Raw genomic sequence first — 22316 nt, forward strand, 5'->3', positions numbered from 1 at the left:
GGTCAGCCAAGGGCAGGGGTGCTCAATGGTACAGAAACTCCTGAGAGTCTAATTTTAGGTAAAGTTTGCATGATTTTCATCTTGAAGTTACTTGACTGGGGACGGATCATTTACAGAGGTTAACCATTTTTCATTTCTGATTTGGTTTCACATCATTTATCATGAGCTGTCTTCTCAGGGGTTGAGCGAAGGTCAGGCACATATCAGTTGTGGTTAAGTTTAGTGTTACCTACAAGGAAATGAGTGTAAACCCCATGTTGTTCCCAACCTATGGCTCAGGACCACCCAAAGAGAGTTTGGCAATATTTCTGAGGTGATGGAAGGAGTTTTTGCAGAGACATTTGATGTGAGCCTCAAAGGTGAGGTGAGGGTCAAATATGACACCAAAGTAAGTGATGGACGTGGAGAGGGGAATTACCTGCCCAGATCCCAGACTGTGGGTCAACAGTCAGGATCGGTAGAGTGGAGAGACAGCCAGATAGGACCGTATGGATGGAGTCAATTTTGGAGCTGAAAAAGGCCATGAAATTGTTGCAGTGTTCTTCTGTAGTTTCTAAATGCAGGGCTGTTTATGGCTTGAGGAGATGGTTAATGGTGGAGAATAGCTGCTTAGAGTTTCCTTGATTCTCTTTTGTGATGTTGGAGTAAAATTGTGATTGTGCCTCTCTGAGGGAGTTTGAGTAGGCCCTTTGGTGTTCCCGATAGGCTTGTTTATGTACAATGAGTTCCGAGGCTTTGTAACGCCACTCCAAGGCACGCCCAGCTGTCCTCGTTTTCTGCACTTCGCTGATGAACCAGGGTGTTCAACGGGAGAAACTTACTGTTCTGGTCCTAACAGGTGCATGGAGATCCATGATGTTACCCAGGGTTTTATTATAGAAATCCACAGAATCACTGGCTGATGAAAGCTCAGCAGAAAGAAGACACTGGAGGTCCACTGTCAAATTATCTGGGTAGATGTTTTCAGGTTCCTAAAGCGGAGATGGTGTTTTCACTTAATGTGGGGGGATGGAAATGGTAACTCCATGGAGATGATCTTGTGATCAGACACGTCCAGGCCATACAGCAGTAGATTGCTGACAGGGGCAGAGTCCGTGATGACCAGATCGAGAGTGTGCTCCCTGGTGTGATTGGGTACATCAACATGTTGAGTGAGATTAAAACAGTCCAAAAATTGAAGGAATTCAGCAGCAAGACAGCAAGAGGGGGTATTCAAGTGGATGTTCATGTCTCCCAATATAAATTGTATTGGCAGATGTAGTGCAGAATGATGAGAGGAGGTTGTATATCTCCGGAATGAAAGCTGGGTTTCGTTTGGGTGGATGGTAGATGAGAAGTACAGTCATGAGGAATGGAGGCTTACATTTAAATGCAAGGCACACAAAAGAGGACAGTTCAGGTAGAGGCAGGGGGGACAGATCCAGCTCATCATGGTACATGACAGACAGACCACTGCCACGGCCCGTGCTGTGGGCTTTCTGGAGGTAGCGGTAGTCAGGAGGACAGGTATAATGTAAAACAGAAAACATCTGGTTTGTGCCAAGTTTCTATGAGGCACATTAAATCAGTCCAAGATGTTTGATGATTGAGATGCACGTTTGAATGGTGCAATTGTTGAATTTCCTCAGTTAGGTGGCGGAGTAATTCGACATCATGCCAATCGCAAAGGGTGTCTGCCTGTTCGCCATTAGCCGTGGACATAGGGTAGCAACAAAGGCTCATTGGTAGTACGACAGGAGGAGGCAGGACCAGGAGAAGTCGCTCTTGATGGAACAAGAGAACCTGGTGCCAGGAGTCTGGTTGTGGCAGGGAAGTCTGTGGCCATCACGTTAGCTGCTAAGCTAGCAGTTGGCAGTTGGCGTCCGCTACCAGCCTCTTGAGAGGGGCGGCTGGCTAACAGTTTGATGAGTGGGCTGAGGGTTCCTGGAACAGAAGCGGCAACAGGCTATCCAGGTGAATATCCCGTGATGGCAGACTGGATGGAGACGGGAGTCTCCGTAAAGTGGTTAACTGGCAGCAGCTGCACATCAGTTAATCAGGAGGTCAATCCGCTGTTAGACGGTGCAGGATCACAACGGCAGTAAATGGGTGGACAGACGTCAAATTCGGTTTCAACAATCGTGGTAACAAGTACACTACTCTAGACTATTTTTTCACTTAAATCAGTAAGTTAAAGAAAAAAAATACATTATCACTAATACAATATCGTGTGACTATTCCAGCGAAGATGTCTCAAAAGTCACCGAGTATGAGTCTTTGTGCATGATTCTGCTGTAGTCTGATGTTGGAGAAAACACTCAGCCAATCAATTTGATTGACAGCATTTTTTTCTTCAAATTTCCATATGTAGATATCAGCACTATTTCACTGTAGTAAATTTGTATGACCATGATAATAATGTAGTGAAAACCTGACATCGTAACAGCCCCTACCTGAGAATGCAAGTGTTGAAAAATGTCCTGTCTTGCAATGTTAATGGTCTGTGGAGAAATCAAACTCAAAAGGTCATATTTATAACATATAGTAACATTTATAAGACCATAATACTAACAGAATAAACAGGCTGTCCTGGGAGTTTTATAAGGTCCCAAGAATACTGCGTGAAACCAGAGAGGTGGCTACAGAGAAAGTTCTAGCTGATATAAATATCAATATAATATGGATTGAAATTAAATTGTGTTGTTTGTTCAGTCATGAAAATCAATCAATTAAGAGTTTTTTCTTCTGATTTAAATTTCTCCTTAAAAATTTGTACAAACCAGCCAACTACCAAACGGACACGAGTGAAAACCCGAATAATTCCCATAAATCAAACTGAGAAGGAAAAATGAGTCTTCAGCACAAAGGTTACAGTGAGTGGACGAATACGACCAATGAAGCAGATCCAACAGACGACATTGCTTTGCTTTAAGTCATAACAAGCTAAAACAGGTAAGTGACTGTATGTCATCATCGGTCTGTATACTTAAAGGTCCTCCATGGAGGTTTGGGTAAGAATCTTTGTGGCCCTCATGATGTAACATCTGAACATGATCTGCTCACGTGTTGAGCTGTATGGACGCTCTACATCCCGACAATCCTGCAGGCATAGACATGTCAGGTCATTTCATTTTTTTCCATTCAAGGCCTCAGGTGTTTACATTGTGTCAATTTGCGCACAAATGTAATCTGTAGATGGCAGCAACACTCTTGGCCAATCTGTCTCAATAAAACGAGGAAAAAGTCCTCTGTCTTGATGGCAGAGGGCTGCCAAGTGAAATCAAAATTAATTGAAATAATCCAGCATGAAGCTACCAAGAAGACTTGTTTCACTGTCCTTGTGTTCTTGTGCACATGCAGAGGCCAAATATCAAAGATATGCACAGTCACGCCCTGAGTAAAGTCGTATGGATGATGGTTTATTGAAATCCACAACATGTGGATATGTTTTAATTCAGTTTGATTACGGAGCAACAGCTCCAGCATCACCCACATGGTGATGGTGACTGTGGGTCAGGGATGAGCCTCATTATGCAGCAGAAGAAGCCACATGAAGTGTCAGTTTTATTCTGCTCACTTAGTCAAAGTGTGAATTTACCTGCTGAACATGACATTATATTTTTAAACAGTTATCAACAGTCCTATGTCCTAAGCGCTGACTTCACATTTTTTGGCGGTGTGTTCGAGGAAGGGTGCTGATTATGTAAGTAATTTACATTTCCTCCAATTTAAGAGTGACTGGCTCAGTGAAGTGGGAGACTTAGAGCCTCAGTTGCTTTCAAGCTCTGCTTAGACTAATACTGGAAAGCTGTGTGAAATAAAACCTCTCGCTGAGCTGCCTCTCAGCTTTTAGGAGATGTCACCGGTGCATCTGTTGAAAGAAGAGAGTGACTGCGAAGATGCACATCAGGGTAAAGCTCCTGTGTGCTGACAAATGGCTCACATGTGGCTCTTCTCTCCACATGTGGATCCAGAACCGTGTACCACATACGTCACTCTGTCTGTCGCTCTCTTGCTCACTCGGGCTTACTTCCGCTCTCACTCAATCCCTGAAGCGAAACGCCTCAACATCTGGCTCTCCATCCTCTTCCTCCTATGGGTCACATCCCATTGGCAGAAGAGATTCTGAGTCCTTCGATGTCTAGACCCTCACCAAGGTGGTTTGACCAGCTGCGTTTTGTCCCTCCAGGGGGTTGGAGTGTATCTGTTTGAAAGGGTAGGGGATGTGTATCTCCTATGGACAAAGTGCCATAATTAAATATATTACATACACCATTAAATAATTAATTAAATGTGCCATTAATTCATTAAAGGTTTCATTAATTCAAATCAAATCAATCTTTATTTATATGGCGCTTTTCATACAGAAAAAAAAGTACCTCAAAGTGCCTCACAGAAATAAACAACAGCAGAAAAATAGAAACAGCAAAATAAAATTAGGAGAAGATAGTTAAAAGAACCCAAACCCTCCCACCCCTTCAGACATGGACAGGGACATACACAGTCATACACACACTCACATATGCACGCGGACACACACACACACTCATACACACCCATACAGTAGCTGTCACTAAAGAGACATGGCTGGACAGCAAGACCTGGTGCATGGAGGAAGCTACCTTTCAGGAGCCAGCCACACCGGAAGAGATGTCGAGCCAAGGCCGCAGGGAGCACCACCACAGAGACCACCCCAACCCGGGCAGACAGGAGGCCCCACACCAAGGTGCAGAGCCCTCTAGTCACCCGGGCCAGAGCCGTCCATGGGACAGCACCCCCCGCGGCCAGACCAGAGACCACCCCCAGCCCGGCAGGCCCCCAGGAGGAAACACTGGAGATTAAAAACTGACAGACTAAAACAGTAAAATAAAGAAGAATAAAAAGCTGAAAACACGAGGGACTAAAACATTAAAGTATAAATGCTAAAAGCACAAGGGACTGAAGGGTAAAATATGAGAGATAAAAACAGTAAAAGAAAAAATAAATAAATAGATAAATAAAATAAAAAGGATTTAAATGAATAAATAAATGAATGAATTAGTAAATAAATAAATAAATAGTGCTCTGATTAGTACGGCATAAAGGAATTAAGAAGAATTTAAATTTCAATTAAAAGCCTGGTTAAAAAGGTGGGTCTTGAGCCTCTTTTTTAAACCTCAACAGTCTCTGCGACCCTGAGGCTCTCTGGCAGGCTGTTCCACAGTCGGGGCCCATAACAACTGAAAGCTGCCTCCCCGTGCTTTTTTTAACTAACCTGTGGTATGGTTAAAAGGCCGGTGCCGGAGGATCTCAGGGTCCGCGGGGGCTGATAGCCTAAAAGCAGGTCAGATAAATAAGGCCCAAGACCGTTAAGACATTTAAAAACTAGTAAAAGAACCTTAAAATCAATCCTGAAACGCACGGGGAGCCAATGAAGTGACTTTAAAACTGGTGTAATGTGCTCCCGCCCTCTGGTCCTTGTCAGCACTTGTAATAATTGTAGATTCAAAATGCTCTTTTTGGGAAGGTCAGAGAGCAGGGCATTACAATAGTCTAAACGACAAGAGATAAAAGCATGCATCAGCACCTCCGTGCTGGCCTGAGAGAGAAACGGGCGGACTCTGGCTATGTTCTTAAGATGGTAAAAACCTGTCTTTGTTATATTTTTTATGTGTGGAATAAAACTGAGCTCAGAGTCAAAAATCACACCCAGATTTTTTACAGATTGTGATGGTTTAAAATCCTTTAACTCTGGTAAAAGTTTCTCTTTCAGGCCTTCAGGACCAATGAGTAAAACCTCTGTTTTGTCCTGGTTGAGCTGTAGGAAATTTGCTGCCATCCATGTCTTGATATCTAAAATGCAGTTAAAAAAGGACATCAATAGGCCCTGTGTCATCAGGAGACACAGCGATGTACAGTTGCGTATCGTCAGCATAACTATGAAAGCTGATGCTGTGCCTCCTGATGACGTACCCAAGGGGAAGCATGTACAGATTAAAGAGAGTTGGACCTAAGATTGACCCTTGGGGAACCCCACACTTTATTTTGTGGGTTTCTGAGGAACATGTATCCATACTTACAAATAAGTGTCGGTCTGTGAGGTAAGAAACGAACCAGTTGAGAACAGTACCAGAGAGGCCGACCAGGTTCTTCAGTCTATTTAATAAAATGTGATGGTCTACTGTATCGAAGGCAGCGGTTAGATCCAGCAGTACCAAGACTGTGAGTTTATGGTTATCTAAGTTGCACCTGATGTTAATTAAAATACCAATTAATTTTATGTAAAAATATATGTACTTATTTCACTATATAATTAATAATTTCATGGCCCTGTGTTGCAGAGCTTCACGAATTTCTTCAATCTGTCAAACTTGACCATCAAAGTCATTGGGTGGGGTTCACGCAAATTTAGTCTAATCCATTGCTTTGGTCTGAAGTCTTGAATCTGAAAGAAGGAGACGAAGTCTTTCAAAACATGGTGGCTACATTGATGGAGGATCCCCATGAACTTTCTAGTGAGGGCAAGTTTTTGACATTTTGCGCCTTGCACGCTTTATTAACATTGGGGCTAGCAGGGGGCCGAGCCTTCCGCTTTATTTTTAGCGGTTGCCAATAAAGTTTTGATTCCATCAATTAATTTTCTGGAATCAATTTGCCTTGACTTGATGTGCAGGGTAACTCATCAGGTGTTAGGATCCACCCACCAACACTGATGGATGAGTTTGACAGATAAAATAAATTCATGAAGCACTGCAACACAGGACCATGAAATAATTAATGAAATAGTGAAATATATGTTATATGTTTTTTTAATAAAATGAATTGGTATTTTAATGAATTAATTACATATTTAATAACAGGTGCATGTATTGAATTCCAATTTTAATGAATCAATAACACATTTAATTAATTATTTAAGGGTGTATTTATTTATTTATTTATTTATTTATTTATTTATTTAATTATGGCACTTTTAGTCCTCAGGGGTGGCAGCTGCATATGTGGAATCAAAGGGTGCAGTGGAGGCCATGGCCTTGGTTGTGATACTACAACTGTCGTATGTGCCACCCCACTCAGTGTGACATAATCATATGAACACAATAACCACAAAAACACCACATTTCATGAGAAATACGTGAATTAAAATGTCTTTTTCTGTTTGTTTTTGTTTACCTACAGAGCAAATGCTTATTTTGAACGTCTTTCGCTGAAACATTACTAATTTAACTGTCACATAATGCTCTTCTGCACGAGGTCTCAAAACAGCTGCCGCTTTACACTCTTCTTTAAATCAGCCATGATTTAAAGATCAAAATGATTTTTTGAAATTTTCCTCGACAGACGTGAGCAGTGGATTTGAGCTGCTTCTGCTGAGATAATCTGACATCATAATACAAAAAGCGTACTACTTCTTTCAGAAATAAAAAGGCTATGAATTTATATGGTTTTGTTTTTCTTTGACTGAAACCAAAAGAGCATGTGTTCATTTAAGCAATATTACCCGAGAGGGTGTGCTTTCATTTGAGCATGACGCTGATGCGGTCAGCGCCAAGGTCCACAAGCAGCACTTAAGTACAACTAATGCCAACACAAATAAAATGTATAATCAAAATATTTACATGTTAATGGACATTTTGCTCTCAAATTTAAAAGGTATTTGCGAGTGTGCATCGTGTTTCCATGGACACACATGGGGTCTGACTAATAACAAACAAAATCAGTCACGTCAGTAGACTCATATGTGTAATGGAACGTAGTTTACCAGTCCAGCAAATAATCCAACCCTTAGTAACAACCTAGCATCAGAAAGTATTATCTAGTCCCAGATGAGTGAACTCTGAGCTGACGTTAATGTTTTATCGCGGTCTCTGTATTTCCTGAACTGCCGTAAAATACCAAATAATAGCCGGGGTGTTTATTTGTTTCAGTCACTTAACAGACCAGGTGGCAATTTGGGACAGGCGTTTAATTCATTCCTCTCAAAAATCCTGGATGAAAATGTCATAAACTTCTCCAGCTTCTCGCCCTAACCTTATCCTGTACTTCAGCAGGCAAATGACCCAAATCAATGGCTGATATTGGATCCTGCACTGGTGGGGAGACTGACTGGGCAGTCACTGCAGCCACCAGAGGTGGCACCTCAGTAACACCAGCAGGTAAGCTGACAACACACACCTCATCTAAGGTGCCAACAACTGCATGAGGATAGAGCAACACATTCGAAGTGCCGACATTCACAATGGGAATGTAGGCCATGCACCGTACCGCCGGCACTAGGGCAGGAGAAGCCAGCAGTCCAGCTGGCAGGCCATAGTCTAATGGCTCAAACAATACAGTGCTACCAGAGTACTGCTCTGAGCAGGTGGCCGCAATGATCTTCAGCACCCCATCTGGAATACGACAAGCCCTTTTGCCACAAACCTTTACCTTCCCTGCACTCTGATCAATCTCAACATTGGCTTGATGACACTTTTGCAGAGCCTGCACGACACACTTAAGGGCCCCAGACACCACCGGCAGGTCGAACAAAGCCAGGCCATGATGTCCAAATAACTCCCTGTAGCACTTGCGGATAACATTCATCCCTAAAACGCCTGGAACCTGTGAAGACACACAGCCAGGAGGATCCTTGACCACCAAAATCCCACAGCCTGGCAACCTCTTACCACAAAGCTCCACGTCTAGCTCAAGGTAACCAATGTAGGGGATAGCCAGGCCATTGGCTGCTCTGAGCTGCAGCCAGTGAAAAGATTTGAGGTGTTCTTGGCCCCATGGCTCGAAGTGCTGTTGAAAAAGAGACTCAGTAATGGTTGACACCATAGACCCTGTATCTACCAGACAAGAAACAGCAATCCCCCCCATGCTCTTACCTAAATGGGGACAAGACGACATGAGCTTGGACACTTCCATGTCACCTACACACCCGGAGCCTGTAACTGCCCTGCCCGAGCTGTGGCTCTGCAGCTCGGCGGGCGCTAGTTTTCCGGCACCTGAGCAGGGTGGAATGGCTTGTTTGACTGGGAGGCTGGCAAAGGATGCTGAACACGGAAACGGACCCCATCACACTCCCTAGCGATGTGACCTGGTTGCTGGCGTTGCCGACATTATGGGACCACAAGAAGCTATTCGGCTATGCTGCTGAGGGCCCTGCAAACGGGAAATGCTCTGAGTCAGTTGATTCAACTACTCCAGCTGTAACTTTGGCATTTCGCACAACTCACGCAGCTCAGGGGTTTGTGGGGAACCAACACCTCTCTGGCTACTACCCTGAACCCTGCCATGAGCACTGAAGATAGAGGGGACAGAATGACTCCGACCCCTAACACCCCCGGGTAAGCCCTCGTGTTCCCATCTGATGGCCTCACTCCTAACCTCAAGTAAAGTAGCTGTAGGCTGCCAGTGCACAAACTGTTTCAGTTCACAACGAAGGGCCCCATCCAGCACATGCTCCACAAACTGGTCACGTAACAAAACCTCTGCATTGGGTATACCATTGGGTGCGCGCTGCTTCACAGATGTCATGAGACCCATCAACGCAAGTGAAAACTCTAACAGGGTCTCGCCTTCTTGCTGCCATCGGGAGAAAAAGGCTTCTTCGGTAGAAAAAGGCTACATAGGACTCTACACACCCATATAACTCCTGTAGCACATCTGGATCTGAACGCTCTCTACTGGAACGGTACTTAATCTCCTCACGTGCCTTGCCTTCTAAGTGGTCGAATAAGAAGAATACCTGATCGGATGTAGACAAGTGACGCGCTCTCATACAAGCTTGAACCTCCTCCAACCACTCCGTTAACCCTATCCCTGACTTTCCCCTAAATGTAGGACATTTTCGGTCTCGGGGCACAAAAATCAGCCGCTCTGTTAAAGGAGCACTGGCAGTAGAAGAAGCAGGTGTAAGGGAAACTGGGGGCGCTGTGCTAGGGCCAGGCACGGCCGCAACCTGTTCCTGTCTCAGCCTCTCGTCATCTGCTCTTAGCTGAGCGACTACTTCCCTCAGTCCCTGCAATTCTGCCTCAATGACAACCTGTAACAACTAAAGCTTTCCTACCGTGAAGATGAGACCAGGGATAAAGGGAAGGAGGAGGGTGGGCTCCTCACAGGACTCTTCTCAAATCCAAGAAATCAACTACTGCTTTCCTCAGAAGAAGAGCACAGGTCAGACACTGACACTTTAAAATGCCTGACACTCAAAACGGTACCACTGTCACAAATTCTCATTCAAAGAACAAACAAAAAACAAAAGAAAGAAAACCAGAACATGCGTCTCTGCCCTCAAATTGCAAATCCTGCCGACAACGCTAGATTGTGGCGGCACGAGGAGCATGCTCTAGGCAGCACTCGGTTAAGATGACATTTCATGCCAAACAACGCCACCCTGGGGGTTTCACCCAGGGAGCTTTTATTTTTTTTAAAGGACCACTTATAAATCAAATAAGGCACTCAGGTCCGTTTTCCAGTGAGGCAGAGGCAACATATCTGGGTACAAAACATTTATTGATTTTAGTTTAAATAGTCTTAAAAACTTATTTAAAAAAGTCACTCACTGGGACAAAAAGGGGGACCAATCAGGGCTGAGACTTAGTAGGGGGGAGATGGGTCCAAAACAAAGGGGATCCCAGGAACACCACACGTGAAGTAAATAAAAGTGAAACCAAAAGCAACCTAAATAATTAAGACAATATCAAATCAAAAATAATTTAGATTTAGATCAAATGAAATGCACCTGCAACCTGCAAAGACCAAAACATGAACTAACAAATCAGAATTACAGGTTGCAGTAAAGCCAACAGTTACAAAAGAAACGAAAATGTCAAACTACTAATTAAAGAAAATGGGATAAACTCTCCCACTGTACTCTCACACACTCACACACACACACACCACAAGTGACAGGGTTGACAGTACCCAGTTCAAGATGGCATTGCCGAGCAACGATTAAGCCACGGCAACGCTTAAACAAAGCCTGGACGAAGGCTAACACTCAGCTCTGGTGAGCAGCCAGGAGCCAGGCAGACAGTGTTGAGGCACCGCAACCGCAGATGCAATTGAAGTCTGTGTCAGCACAATGTGAGGCCCAGCAATGAGTCAAAGCGATAGTCACTTAAAGCAAAGCAGCTAGCATTGAGCAGCAAGCACGCAGCTAGCGGTGAGGCATAGCAGCGAGGCAAAGCAGCAGCGATTTCCTGCAGATTAGCAGTTGCTATGCCGCTACACAGGTGTCTTTACCCTACAGTAAAAGAACAGATATTAGCAACTTACGAGTGGCTGGAGGAGGAAGCTACAGTCACTGTTCTACATACCGGTCAGGCAATCACGTTCAGCACGGTGTGGAGCAACACGATCAGCTACACGGCAACCAGCAGCGGACAGTAAGCAGCACACAACCAGCTGCAACATCGAAGCGAGCCGCTGAAATAAAATAACCACCATGAAAACAACTGGAGGGACAGCGCGAGACCAGACTATAGTTGCCGCCGGCAGCCTACCTGCAACCAAGCGAAGGCGGAAGTGAAGGGCGCCAGGAAAAGTGACGTGACCCAGGATCCGTCAGGCAAGAGGACAACCAGGTGCCCTATGCCTGCATTTATAAGGTGCTCCCCCACAGTGATTGGCTGGAAAGAGCCACACAGCTGAAACCCATCAAACACTCCTTCATACTGCTACATCTACAAAGTCAACCTCACATGAGCTCAGAACAACCATGATGATTCATTTCCCAGCTGATCAGAAAGTTTTTAAATAGATTTAAACAAATGTCGGCTCGCCAGTTGGCCTTCATAGTCCCGGGAGATTTGGTGCCTGGTGGCAGACAGAACTGCATTGTGAAACACCATCAGGGTTACAGGAAACCAGTCAAAACCCTGATGCTGTCATTATTCTATATGCAATGTAATAAATAGTAACTATTACATTGCACAATCAATGTTTACTTTATAATAAGCTGAATCAAATGTTTGAGAGAGGGTATTTTAATGTCACTTAATTCTTGCAGTTAGTTGGATGGATGTAAAATAAAAGTATTGAAAGTCACACAACTTTGCTATACATGATTATCAATGGACAATACAAATTGCAATCTCAAATTGCATGCTGAAGGCCGAAACGGTTTTGGAAATCTGCTGAATGTACTGCCAAAAATCTGAAGAAGTTGAACAATTGAAAAAGTTGAAAAGGTAAAGGCTGAAAGAGCTTAAAAAGGTGAAAAAAGACTGAAAAGGTAGAAAGTTAAAGGCAGAAAGAGCTTAAAAAGGTGAAAAAAGACTGAAAAGGTTAAAAGTTAAAGGCAGAAAGAGCTTAAAAAGGTGAAAAAAGACTGAAAAGGTGGAAAGTTAAAGGCAGAAAGAGCTTAAAAAGGTGAAAAAAGACTGAAAAGGTGGAAAGCTAAAGGCAGAAAGAGCGTAAAAAGGTGAGAAAAGACTGAAAAGGTGGAAAATTAAAGGCAGAAAGATTAAAATGGCTGCATTGTCTATGTAAAGTAAAAGATGTAGGATCCAAATCCAGCTGAAGAGGATTCTTTCTCCAGATTTTCCAGCTGCTCCCCACTCTAAAGATGATGTCATACACTGTAGCTCAGGCACTACACAGGCATTCTTGAGATACACACACTGGAGAAGTAACAGAGACAAAGATGAAGAGGTCCCCATAAGAATGAATGGGAAAACTCCTCCCAAACCCCTGCAATTAAAAAAAAAACTGTAATTGTTAGGGCCAAAATATCTATATGGTGAGTGAGAGGAGACATGGCCGAACTCAGTGATGTCGTTTTTATTTCTGGAAAATGAGAAATGTGGGCACAAATGTGAGAGACACATCAGGTACCGTCTGCTGTCCTCCAGAAATTTCGGCTCAAAATTAACATTGCGGCTTATGGGGTGGCTGTTTGACTTCTTGTCGCTCTCAGGCTTCTAAATCCAAAACCAGAAGTCCCACATCTAAAATAAGACCATCATCTGAAAGCCAACAAGATTTCCTACATTTCTATGTATACATTGTCTATGTTGACTAAAAGGTTTGGGATCTAAATCAAGCTGAAGAGAATTTTTTCTCCCGTTTTGCCAGCTGCTCTACACTAGCGATACTCTAGCAATACACACCCATTATAAACTCAGAAGACAGCTGAAAAATCCTTAAAATGTACAAAACTAAAACTGTGATTATTTCAAAACCGTACAATATTTTTCAAAACTCAAGATTTTGTGTCACTTTTAAAGTTGGAATGGTGTCTCTAGCTCAATGCATGAGGGAGAAGAAGAGGTTGAAAGTCGAGGAGTTTTGAAGAGGATTTGAAGCTTTTCCCATTTGCGGCAATGTTAATTTTTTTTTTTAGAAAAATCTAAATTTCTGAAAAAGTTGAAAAGTTAAAAAGTACAAGGCTGAAAGAGCTTAAAAAGCTTGACATTTTAATAGCTGAACGGTTTGAATAGCTGAACGTATGCTGACGTTACAGCAGAATGAAATCAGAAAAAATCCCCATAAGGATGAATGGGCAAAAAAAGCGTGCCGAAAAATGTGCAGAAGAATAATAAATTCCAGAAGAACAATAGTGTGAATGCTGACTCAGCATTCACTCTAATGAGGGAGTAAAAAAGCACAATGTTTGCCTGTGTGATGTAGCTGAGTAGAAGTATAAGGATGCATCAAATAGATATACTTGACAGAAGGGCAATGCTCTGTATTGATTTTAGGGTCTCCTGTCACACAGCCAATATTTAGATATAGAACTGGTTGTGTGCTTTAAAGACTTGCATAAATAATAGGAGTGTAAAGATTCACCGATATGAATCGATAACCGTTTTTAATGTTAAATATGTGACTCCATTGATACACGGACCCCTGTATCAAAATAAATTTACCATTAATCAATTGATGGCCCAATTCTACAGTTATGTATTGGTTGACGGAAGCTTTGCTGCTAATTCTGCAGAGCGTCTCTCAACTCTATCTATCTATCTATCTATCTATCTATCTATCTATCTATCTATCTATCTATCTATCTATCTATCTATCTATCTATCTATATACACACACATATATATATACATACATACATACATACATATAATGATTTCAATACAAAGTGGTGAAAGTGTTCACTGCACAGGTCAAGTAATGTGACACAGTCAGATTCATCTCATCAATGATGTAAGTGTAAGAATGTAATGGAGAGTGTAGAGTCCTCTGTATATTTCCTCACCTTGTTGTGCTTCCCGGAGACTTTCCTCCTCCCTCAGACTCAGTCGAGGCACAATATGACAGCGCATAATATTTCTGCACTCCTTGCTTTTTCAATCTTGTTGTTATTTTGTTTTCGGTTCCATCCCTGCACAAGAAGCCAGGAGCTGTTGGTGGACTGTACCCACAACCTCTATGTATGTGTCATTGACGGGGAGAGGGAGGGATGCTGAGGGATGCTGACGGTGTGTGTTGGAGCTGGGAGGTTGCAAGTTGCAGGGGCGTAAAAAGTCCACTCCTATTTGTCACCGCTGGCTCCGTGCCTGGCTGTCAGGGGCGCCTGCCCGCATGCTGCACCAAAGGCCTCTGGGAGCTCTGTTTTTCACTGCGAGCATCTGCCAGGCAGGAACCTGAACGCCTGTTGCTCCCTCTGCATGGCAGTGTGTTTGTGTTTGTGATGGAGATCGAACAGAAGAGGAAGCTTCGCCACAACCATCTACCTGTGTCAACCCAGGTCAGTCTTGATGGACTGCTATGAACTGCAAAGCAGTTGATGGGTTGATGAAACCAACAGGGGCAGCCAGGTTTGTGCTATCACTAACATGTAGAGATGCACCTGACTATTATTGTCTTAATTGATTAATGTGGCAGCTATTATTACTGAGAAGGTAAAGATTGAAATATTGATATGACAACCAGTAAGTTGAACACTTGAAACACATTTTACAGTTTAATAAGTAACTATTGTCTAAATAACACCGGTCCACTGAAACATCAAACTCACAGGGAATTTAATAATTATAAATTATCTCAAGTGTTCTTTCTGAATTCTGAAGTGTTCACATCGGTACATGGCAGAAAGCATATACCGACATATCTGTGAACATCCGATATCAGCCAACAGATGTATCAGTTGGGCTTTAATTAATTTCTGGGTTAATGGATTATTAGTTTATAAACTGTCAGCAAATGTTTTTTTGAAAAATGTTAAAATCAGTGTTTCAGATGTCTTGATTTGTCACCTTTACTGTCGTAGAGAGATAAAAAACTGAAATTATTCATAGTTTAAAAGCTGGAATCATAGAATTTGTACTTTTGCTTTTTTAGTTGGCATTTTATTTTATTATTTGACAACAAATCTATTGATAGATGAATTGCTGCAGCTCTATCAGCAAGCTAATCTGCGAGCTGCTGCAGCCTGACCACCATTAGTGATTACTTTGTGAGGATTTCATTTTTTTTTTTTTTTTAATGATAGAATAGACACATGTCAGGAGGAAATCATTTTGTGATTTTGCTCTGCTCATGATCCTCATTTTCATTTTTGAGTTGTTAAATCTCAATTTATCAAAACTGAACGAAGGCACACACACACACACACACACACACACACACACACACACACACACACACACACACACACACACACAAGGCCTAGGCCAGTGCTTCCTCTCCACATAATTCATCTCTCTTGACACTCAGGTCATCAGCTCACCCTGGTAATGAATGAATGAATTCCCAGCATGCTGAAGTAAATGGCGATCACAAGATGGGTCCAGGATGTCAAGTCAAGCTGTCTGTTGCATTAAGGTTATATAACTGAGGGAGTGGAAAAGGACATGTATGTGTGTGTGCATTTGTGTGTATGTGTGTGAGCATTTGTGTGTATGTGTATGCATTTGTGTGTATATGTGTGTGCATTTGTGTGTATGTGTGTGTACATGTGTGTGTGTGTGTGCATACATTTGTGTGTATGCGCATTTGTGTGTGTGTTTGTGTGTATGTGTGGGTGCTAGCTCAGTTCCTTTTATTCACAACTGCATTCTGACTTTGCTCTTTTGAGGATTATGGAGGTGGCAGATAGCTTCAAAGTGTCTCATTTCCAAAGGTCATTGTGTGTTATTCTTGCTCTCAGTTTTTTGATCTCGCAGAAAATAAAAGACCCTTTCAGAATCACTGAATCTTTATCAAACTTACAGATTTGACTGAATGCTCTGCTTTTGTTTGTCAGCCACCTGAACCACCCTCATCAAACTGTGGCTAACATGGAGGGATGGAGAAAAGCTTGATCAGCTTCATCATGGCTGCACCTCACCTCATAGTTAATCTAATTATGGTTTAAATATTGATTGTGTTTGTATCAGTTAAAGTTAGGGTCTGTAATGTTGTTCAGAAACACATTTTGTCATACTGGGTGAAATGGTCCTGCTATCCTGAGAGTAGTAGACCTCTGTGGCAGCTGCAGGACTGAGAAAAAGCTGACCAATCCGTGCTTTTCAGCCAGAATAGCACGGATTGGTCAGATGCCTTGATGTCTTGTTCTGCCTGCCCCCCGTCCCTCCCTCCTCTGCGCATGTGCACGTCATGTTTCACTGATGCCGGAAATATTCAGCACACTCCTATGCAGAAATAAGTAGCTGCAGGAGAAGACGTTCATTTGGTTACAATGGCCGAGAAAATGCAGCCAGCGTTACTTGTAACAGCTCACCCCGCAAAAAAAGCAAGGAAAAGAAACTGCGCCTGCGACATGTTGACTCGGGACGGACTACTTTCTTTAACCAGAGCCTTTTTTGTTGCAGCCATTTCTGTTTGAGTGGTGGAGACAACAGGGGCATGTGAAGGGCCTGAAAAGTAATGCAGAGGTTGCTCTCTTTCTGTTGGATAAGGTAAAGATTTGTTTTGTTTTGGGGGGATTTTCATGAAATGTGTAAGGTTTGCCAACTTGGCTACGTTTGTAGCTCGTATTAGCCCAATGCTAACGTTAGCTTATTTGTGTGTTGTTTATTACCCCATGAGAATGAGTCGGCCCAGTTTCCACTGGATATGGGTCCCCTGCGTTGTGGATCAGATCCAGTTTAGCTCCGCCTTCCGGGAGTCCCCACCGGTTGGTTTGAGCCATGGCGCAGTATGGTAGACAGCCGGTGTTTTGGACTAACATGGGGCTATGTTAAGCCGAATGCGTCTGTGGTCACCATAGCTACAACAGATGTTGAAAACAGGAAGAGAAGACGTAGCTGTCCTCAGACCTGCCTCTTTGTTATGGTTTTCTCTGGTCAAAACATACTTGATACGTGTTCGGGCTGCTGTTTGTTTAAACATGTCTGACCCTCAGTCGCTGTATCAAAGTTGCTGGTTGTTATGGAGGATGTTGTAAACAGGAAAATGGAGAGTTGCTCTTCCTGTGAATATGTATCTCTAATAAACCTTTATTAAAAACACATACTCGTGACTTCTTCCTGTTTGAGTAAACATGCATCACACAGGGGAACTATAACCCTTATAAATAAAATAAAATAAAATGAAATAAAATAAAATAAAATAAAACTAAATAAAAACAATTACGGGACTTGAACTCACATTCACTGAGGGAAAAAGTAACACAAGCACAGCAGCAAAACCACTCTGCCAACCAAATTACACAGGTGACTTGCGGTGTGATCTATTTTTCTCCTCACAGCAGACACACAGCCACCTCTGGGTCGCAGAAGAAGGCCAGAACAACTTGTGACCGCAGTGTCTGTTCACCGTGTCCGTATGTCTGCATCTCCTTCTCTCTGCTGAGTCCCACTGCCAGATGCGCCTTCAAGTTTGTGGGGGCGTGGCTTTGGATGGAGCACTGACGGGATGGGGGGTGGAATTTAGAGAAGGTGCCACTTTCAAATCTTGCTAGCTCGCTTGCAAGCCCTCTAGGATTGTAGACCCTAGCCTTAATTTTGTGAATTTTTGTGTGAAAAATGTCAAAAGGGAAAAAGACACATTCTTTGTCAATGCATTCTGTGTTTTCAACATGGTGATGGTGTGCGCCACTTTTAGGACATTTTGCTTGTCACGTCCGTACATTTTCAGCTTGGGTGCCATTTAATGACATCAGCATTTGATTAGTTTTGCAAAGGAAAAGATGAAGTCTGGTGACCGTCATCATCATATTAACATAGGACTTACATTGTCGTGGTCAATTTGCCTTAGACGTCATCCATCCATTTTCTGAAACAGTTTTTCATTTTCAGGGTGACGGCATGTTTCACCCTGGATAAGTCTGGGTTCATCCCAGGGCCCGTAGACATTATGGTAACAATAATAAACAGTTGCAGTCTGGTCTGGTTGAGGTAACAAAATTTCTTGGTTAGGTTGAGGAAAAGCTCATGGTTTGATTTTCAAATAAATATATTAAGTTATATTATGTCATGGTTACAAGATAAATTAATTAACACTGAATTTTGTTTTCACAACAGACATGAACAGCAGTCAGTTGTGTGTTTGAACAATCCATCATTGTTTCTCTTCACCTGACATTTCATTCTTTGTGGTAGTAAAAGGAAAAAGGACACACATTAATTAATCTTAACATTGAAGCTGTTTGATGATATGCAGATAGCAAAGAATGTGAGAGGACTTTAGTCTTTGTTTCTGTTATCTTTGTGCTTGCATCATATTATTGAATTTGACAGATGTATTGATCAGTTGTCTGGATTCTGGTACTGATCTATAGCTGAGAACCATTTCTTCAACCAAAAAAAAAGAATTTAACTTAGAATGTCACTGAAAGGACAGATTTATTTCAGTGTAACAACAAACTGGAGAATTGTTCAGCGCTAGTGAAGACCTTGTCACTTTGTAGGTCAGCTTGGGCTTCCCCAGCATGTCACACTGTGTTCACATCTCATTAAGTCGCTGCTAAAGTGCCTTAAACCTACTGCAGCACGTCCTGTGTTCGATTTATCCTGACTGTAATGGAGTCATAGTGATTCTTTGTCCTTATCTGATTGGAAGATTTTGTGTCATCTGACTGTGTGCAGCCAGGCCAGGGAGGCAAGACCGTCGCTTGCATGTGCACATGTGCTGTTTGTTTGCTCCCCCTGTCGCTTCACTGGCTGGGTGGGTCAAAGCTGCCAGCTCTTATGGCATGTAGCCCCGGAGAGAGAGGTGTGTGTGTGTGAGAGAGAGAGAGAGAGAGAGAGGGAGAGAGAGAGAGAGAGAGTGTTGTATATGTGGATCTATTGGTGGTGTTTGGAAGCTCTGTGGAAACAGCTTCCCCAAATTAAATTTTATTTCATTCCTGGGCTCCAAAACAGTTTGTGGCTTTGAACTGTGACTCCGTCCAAACAACAGCAGCTGTATTACTGTTGCACAATACAAAAATCTGTAATGATGCAGCTCAGAGAAGGTGGCACATGGTTGGTTCATGTTGAATAGTCACTCTCTCAGTTCTTTTTCTCTTACTTTTGATAATGTACTACTGCTCCTACCACTTCTCTCTCACTGTCGTATGAGTTGGCTCTGATGAAGAAAGTGTGCTGTGAGAACAGACTGACTGAAAGCTGGATGAAGTCTTCTTGATTGGCAGAAATATGTGAGTCAATAGCTGAATTCTTTTATCCCCTCTGCTCCACTTTTTAAAGAATCAGTTCACATTATTTCAAATACGTCTTAAAACAATGGGCACATCACATGCATGTATTTAGCTGTATTTCATGGCCACAGAAAACTCTTTCATATGAGCATGATAGGTTAATAATTTGTCAAGTATATTTAAATACACAAAGGAAAATACAGGCGCTTTGAGTGCAACACTGTATTCTATTTGATTTAAGAAGACTGGGCCTTTTTTCACAGCAGACGTTTTTGACTCGTCACAGCCGGACAAGCGCAGGTGTTAGAATCATTCTTCACATAGTCGTGTTATTTTACCTTTGTGAAGAGCTTTACTTGCAAAAAGGACAGAAGTAAAATACATTGTGAACTTAAACTAGATTGTTTTAGCAGCTGTGACAGTATCCGCTTGTAATGTTTTCACCTTGTGTGTTTGTGTCACTTCACGGCAAAATCTAGACCTGCAGTACAGACTCCCACAGAAGCAGTTCGGAGTACTGCCAGGTGTTTTGTCAATGCAGAGCCTCACAACTGTGCAAGATGCAGTCATTAAACTTTACTGGTGTGTTGTTGAGATAAACTGGGGACTGTGTTTAAAGATGGGTTTGTTCTGACCCATAAGCACTAATGTCATAATGTAGTGATGACTACTGAGTAGTCACCAGGTCGTCAGTGTGTTGACAGGTGTTGCAGTGGATGTGATCCCATCACAAGATGGTCTCTATATTTACTCTTATTGATACTGATGCTGATGTTACGATACTGGTCCACTTATAAGAGAAATGTTCTGTGGAGAGGAAATGTGTGGAGAGAAGGGGCGAGTCACACAGCCTGTGATATCATTTGAATTGGTTGTTGGACCTTGTGTTTTCTGAATGCAACCTCCTCCCCCAGATTGAGCAAGAAAAGGACCTTCTAGGATTGCACATTGCAGTGAATGATTCAGACAACAGTGAAGTGGACTCACACGAAGACATGCACTGTATGTGCATGGTGCCTCAGGGAAGCTTGCAACAGCACGTTTGTCATTCATTCACTTCGACATACATGGACAGCTCGTTATGATAATTCATTAGTCTGAAATGAGAATGTCCAGCTGAGATCCTGAGATCGAGGCCTGGCCTGTCTTGTCTCAGCAGTTTAGTGTTGGTTTGTGTGATTCTGTGAAAAACATTTTGCACTGACAACCAGCGGCTCGATCGCTATTTGAATGAATTCAGTTGAACTGCTACTTTTGGGTGAAGTTAGAGCAGAAGTTGTGCTTCGTTTATTTCTTTGAATTGCTTTTGTTCTCTGGTTTCATGTGATTTAAACCTGAAAACGTCTTCACTTCACGAGTCTAAATTAAAAGAAGCTGCAGCTGAATTCACTTTGACATTTAGGTGAATAAAATTTCATGTTGTATTTGTACTTCAGCCTTCAAACTCACTGAGGAGGACTGTGATCAGCCAAACAGTGAGATAGGAGCCTCCCTGAAAGAGCAGTAGGTCATTTAATGACTGTAATTTGGAACAATTGGATGGGAGCAGCCAACTAATGATATCAAGTTATAATTTCTCCAAGCCTTGGTGCTCAGATGTAGGTCACATGGTGATTCATCGAAGAATCATCCTTGCAAAACCAAAAAAAAAAAAAAATGACAACATGGAGACCTTAAGTGTGTGGGAGCTGCATAAGCCAGCGCAATGCCTCCCTCCATCTCTGTCCCTCATTCCATATCTCCCTCTGTCTCCCTCGGTCATTTTCATTCTGTTTGCAGCTTAACGCCCTCAACATTTGTCCTCACGACTCAGCCCAGTCATCGTATCTGCCTTGACAAGGAGGGTCTTGCAAGATGCTCATTTGGAAATGGGTTAGGGCCGCATCAATGACTCAATTGAGATGCATCTGCAGATGTTAGTTTTGCTCTTGGTCACTGCAATTATGGGTGACGTGGCTATAGCTTCGATCAGAATGGAGACTCTTCTCTATTTGTTCAGACGTGCTCATTAATGTCAACGTGACAGTGAGGACGTCTTGCAGCGGTATTTTCTATACACTTTGTTCCCTGTTGTGCTGCACTGTCAGACAACCATTTATATTGAAAGTAGTTGTGACAGCTGAGCTTTTCCCAACATTAACATTCCCTGAATGTTATACACACACAGGTGGTGTATCGTGGCACATGCCTGAATGAGTGTGTGCTCCTTAAGATCTGCAAATCTTTAGTTGTGTTTTGCAGTCTGTAAAAGTGTAAAATCTCTTTTTATCTCAGTGTCTCGTGACACATTACATATAAACCCAGCCACAGTCCTAGTGGTCTGGACCAATTTGCTTCCAGGGCAGTTTTATCAGGTTGAGTGCCAAGCAGTGATGTAACTTGGATCTGACCTCACTAACACTTAGTGGCAGCAAGGGAAGCCTACACGTTCTGCCAGCGAGCTGGATGAGACCTGACATCATCATATTAACCTGTCATGGCTAACTCTGAACATGTTCCAGCTTAAGCCAGTTCCCACCATGAAAGACCTGAGTCAGGACTGGTGTACAGGACGTACAGGATCAAGAGCATGCAATGATGGAAGCAATTTACATATGATTTTAATAATTCATATATTCCATCATGATTACTCATTAGATAAAACAGCCAAACATTAACTTCTTGACTGTAAAGCTTCAATGTTCATTAAATCCCAGTACCATTTGTCACTTATTGAAATAAAATAAACTTAAGCTGTTAAGCTGGGAACTTCAGATCAAATTTCTCCTTTTGGTCAAATTTTATATAAGTCAGCACAAAAATGATAATAATATTGATACAAACTGACATT

At 42.5% G+C, this 22316-nt stretch overlaps 1 protein-coding gene across 1 annotated transcript; it reads right to left on the reverse strand.

The window, feature by feature from the left end:
• Positions 1-7959: 7959 nt before the first annotated feature.
• Positions 7960-11836, reverse strand: LOC119018015. Its single transcript, XM_037095339.1, has 2 exons — positions 11265-11836; positions 7960-9105 (listed from the first exon to the last, which is right to left on the reverse strand). The coding sequence occupies exon 2, from the start codon at positions 8866-8868 to the stop codon at positions 7960-7962; it is 909 nt and encodes a 302-aa protein (XP_036951234.1). The 5' UTR covers positions 8869-9105; positions 11265-11836.
• Positions 11837-22316: the final 10480 nt, after the last annotated feature.

This window comes from Acanthopagrus latus, chromosome 4 (genome assembly GCF_904848185.1).
Source record: "Acanthopagrus latus isolate v.2019 chromosome 4, fAcaLat1.1, whole genome shotgun sequence".
NCBI classification, from domain to species: Eukaryota; Metazoa; Chordata; class Actinopteri; order Spariformes; family Sparidae; genus Acanthopagrus; species Acanthopagrus latus.

Excerpts from the sequence above, each read along its gene's own strand:
- LOC119018015 (XM_037095339.1), bottom strand. The coding sequence starts at position 8,868 with ATGGAAGTGTCCAAGCTCATGTCGTCTTGTCCCCATTTAGGTAAGAGC.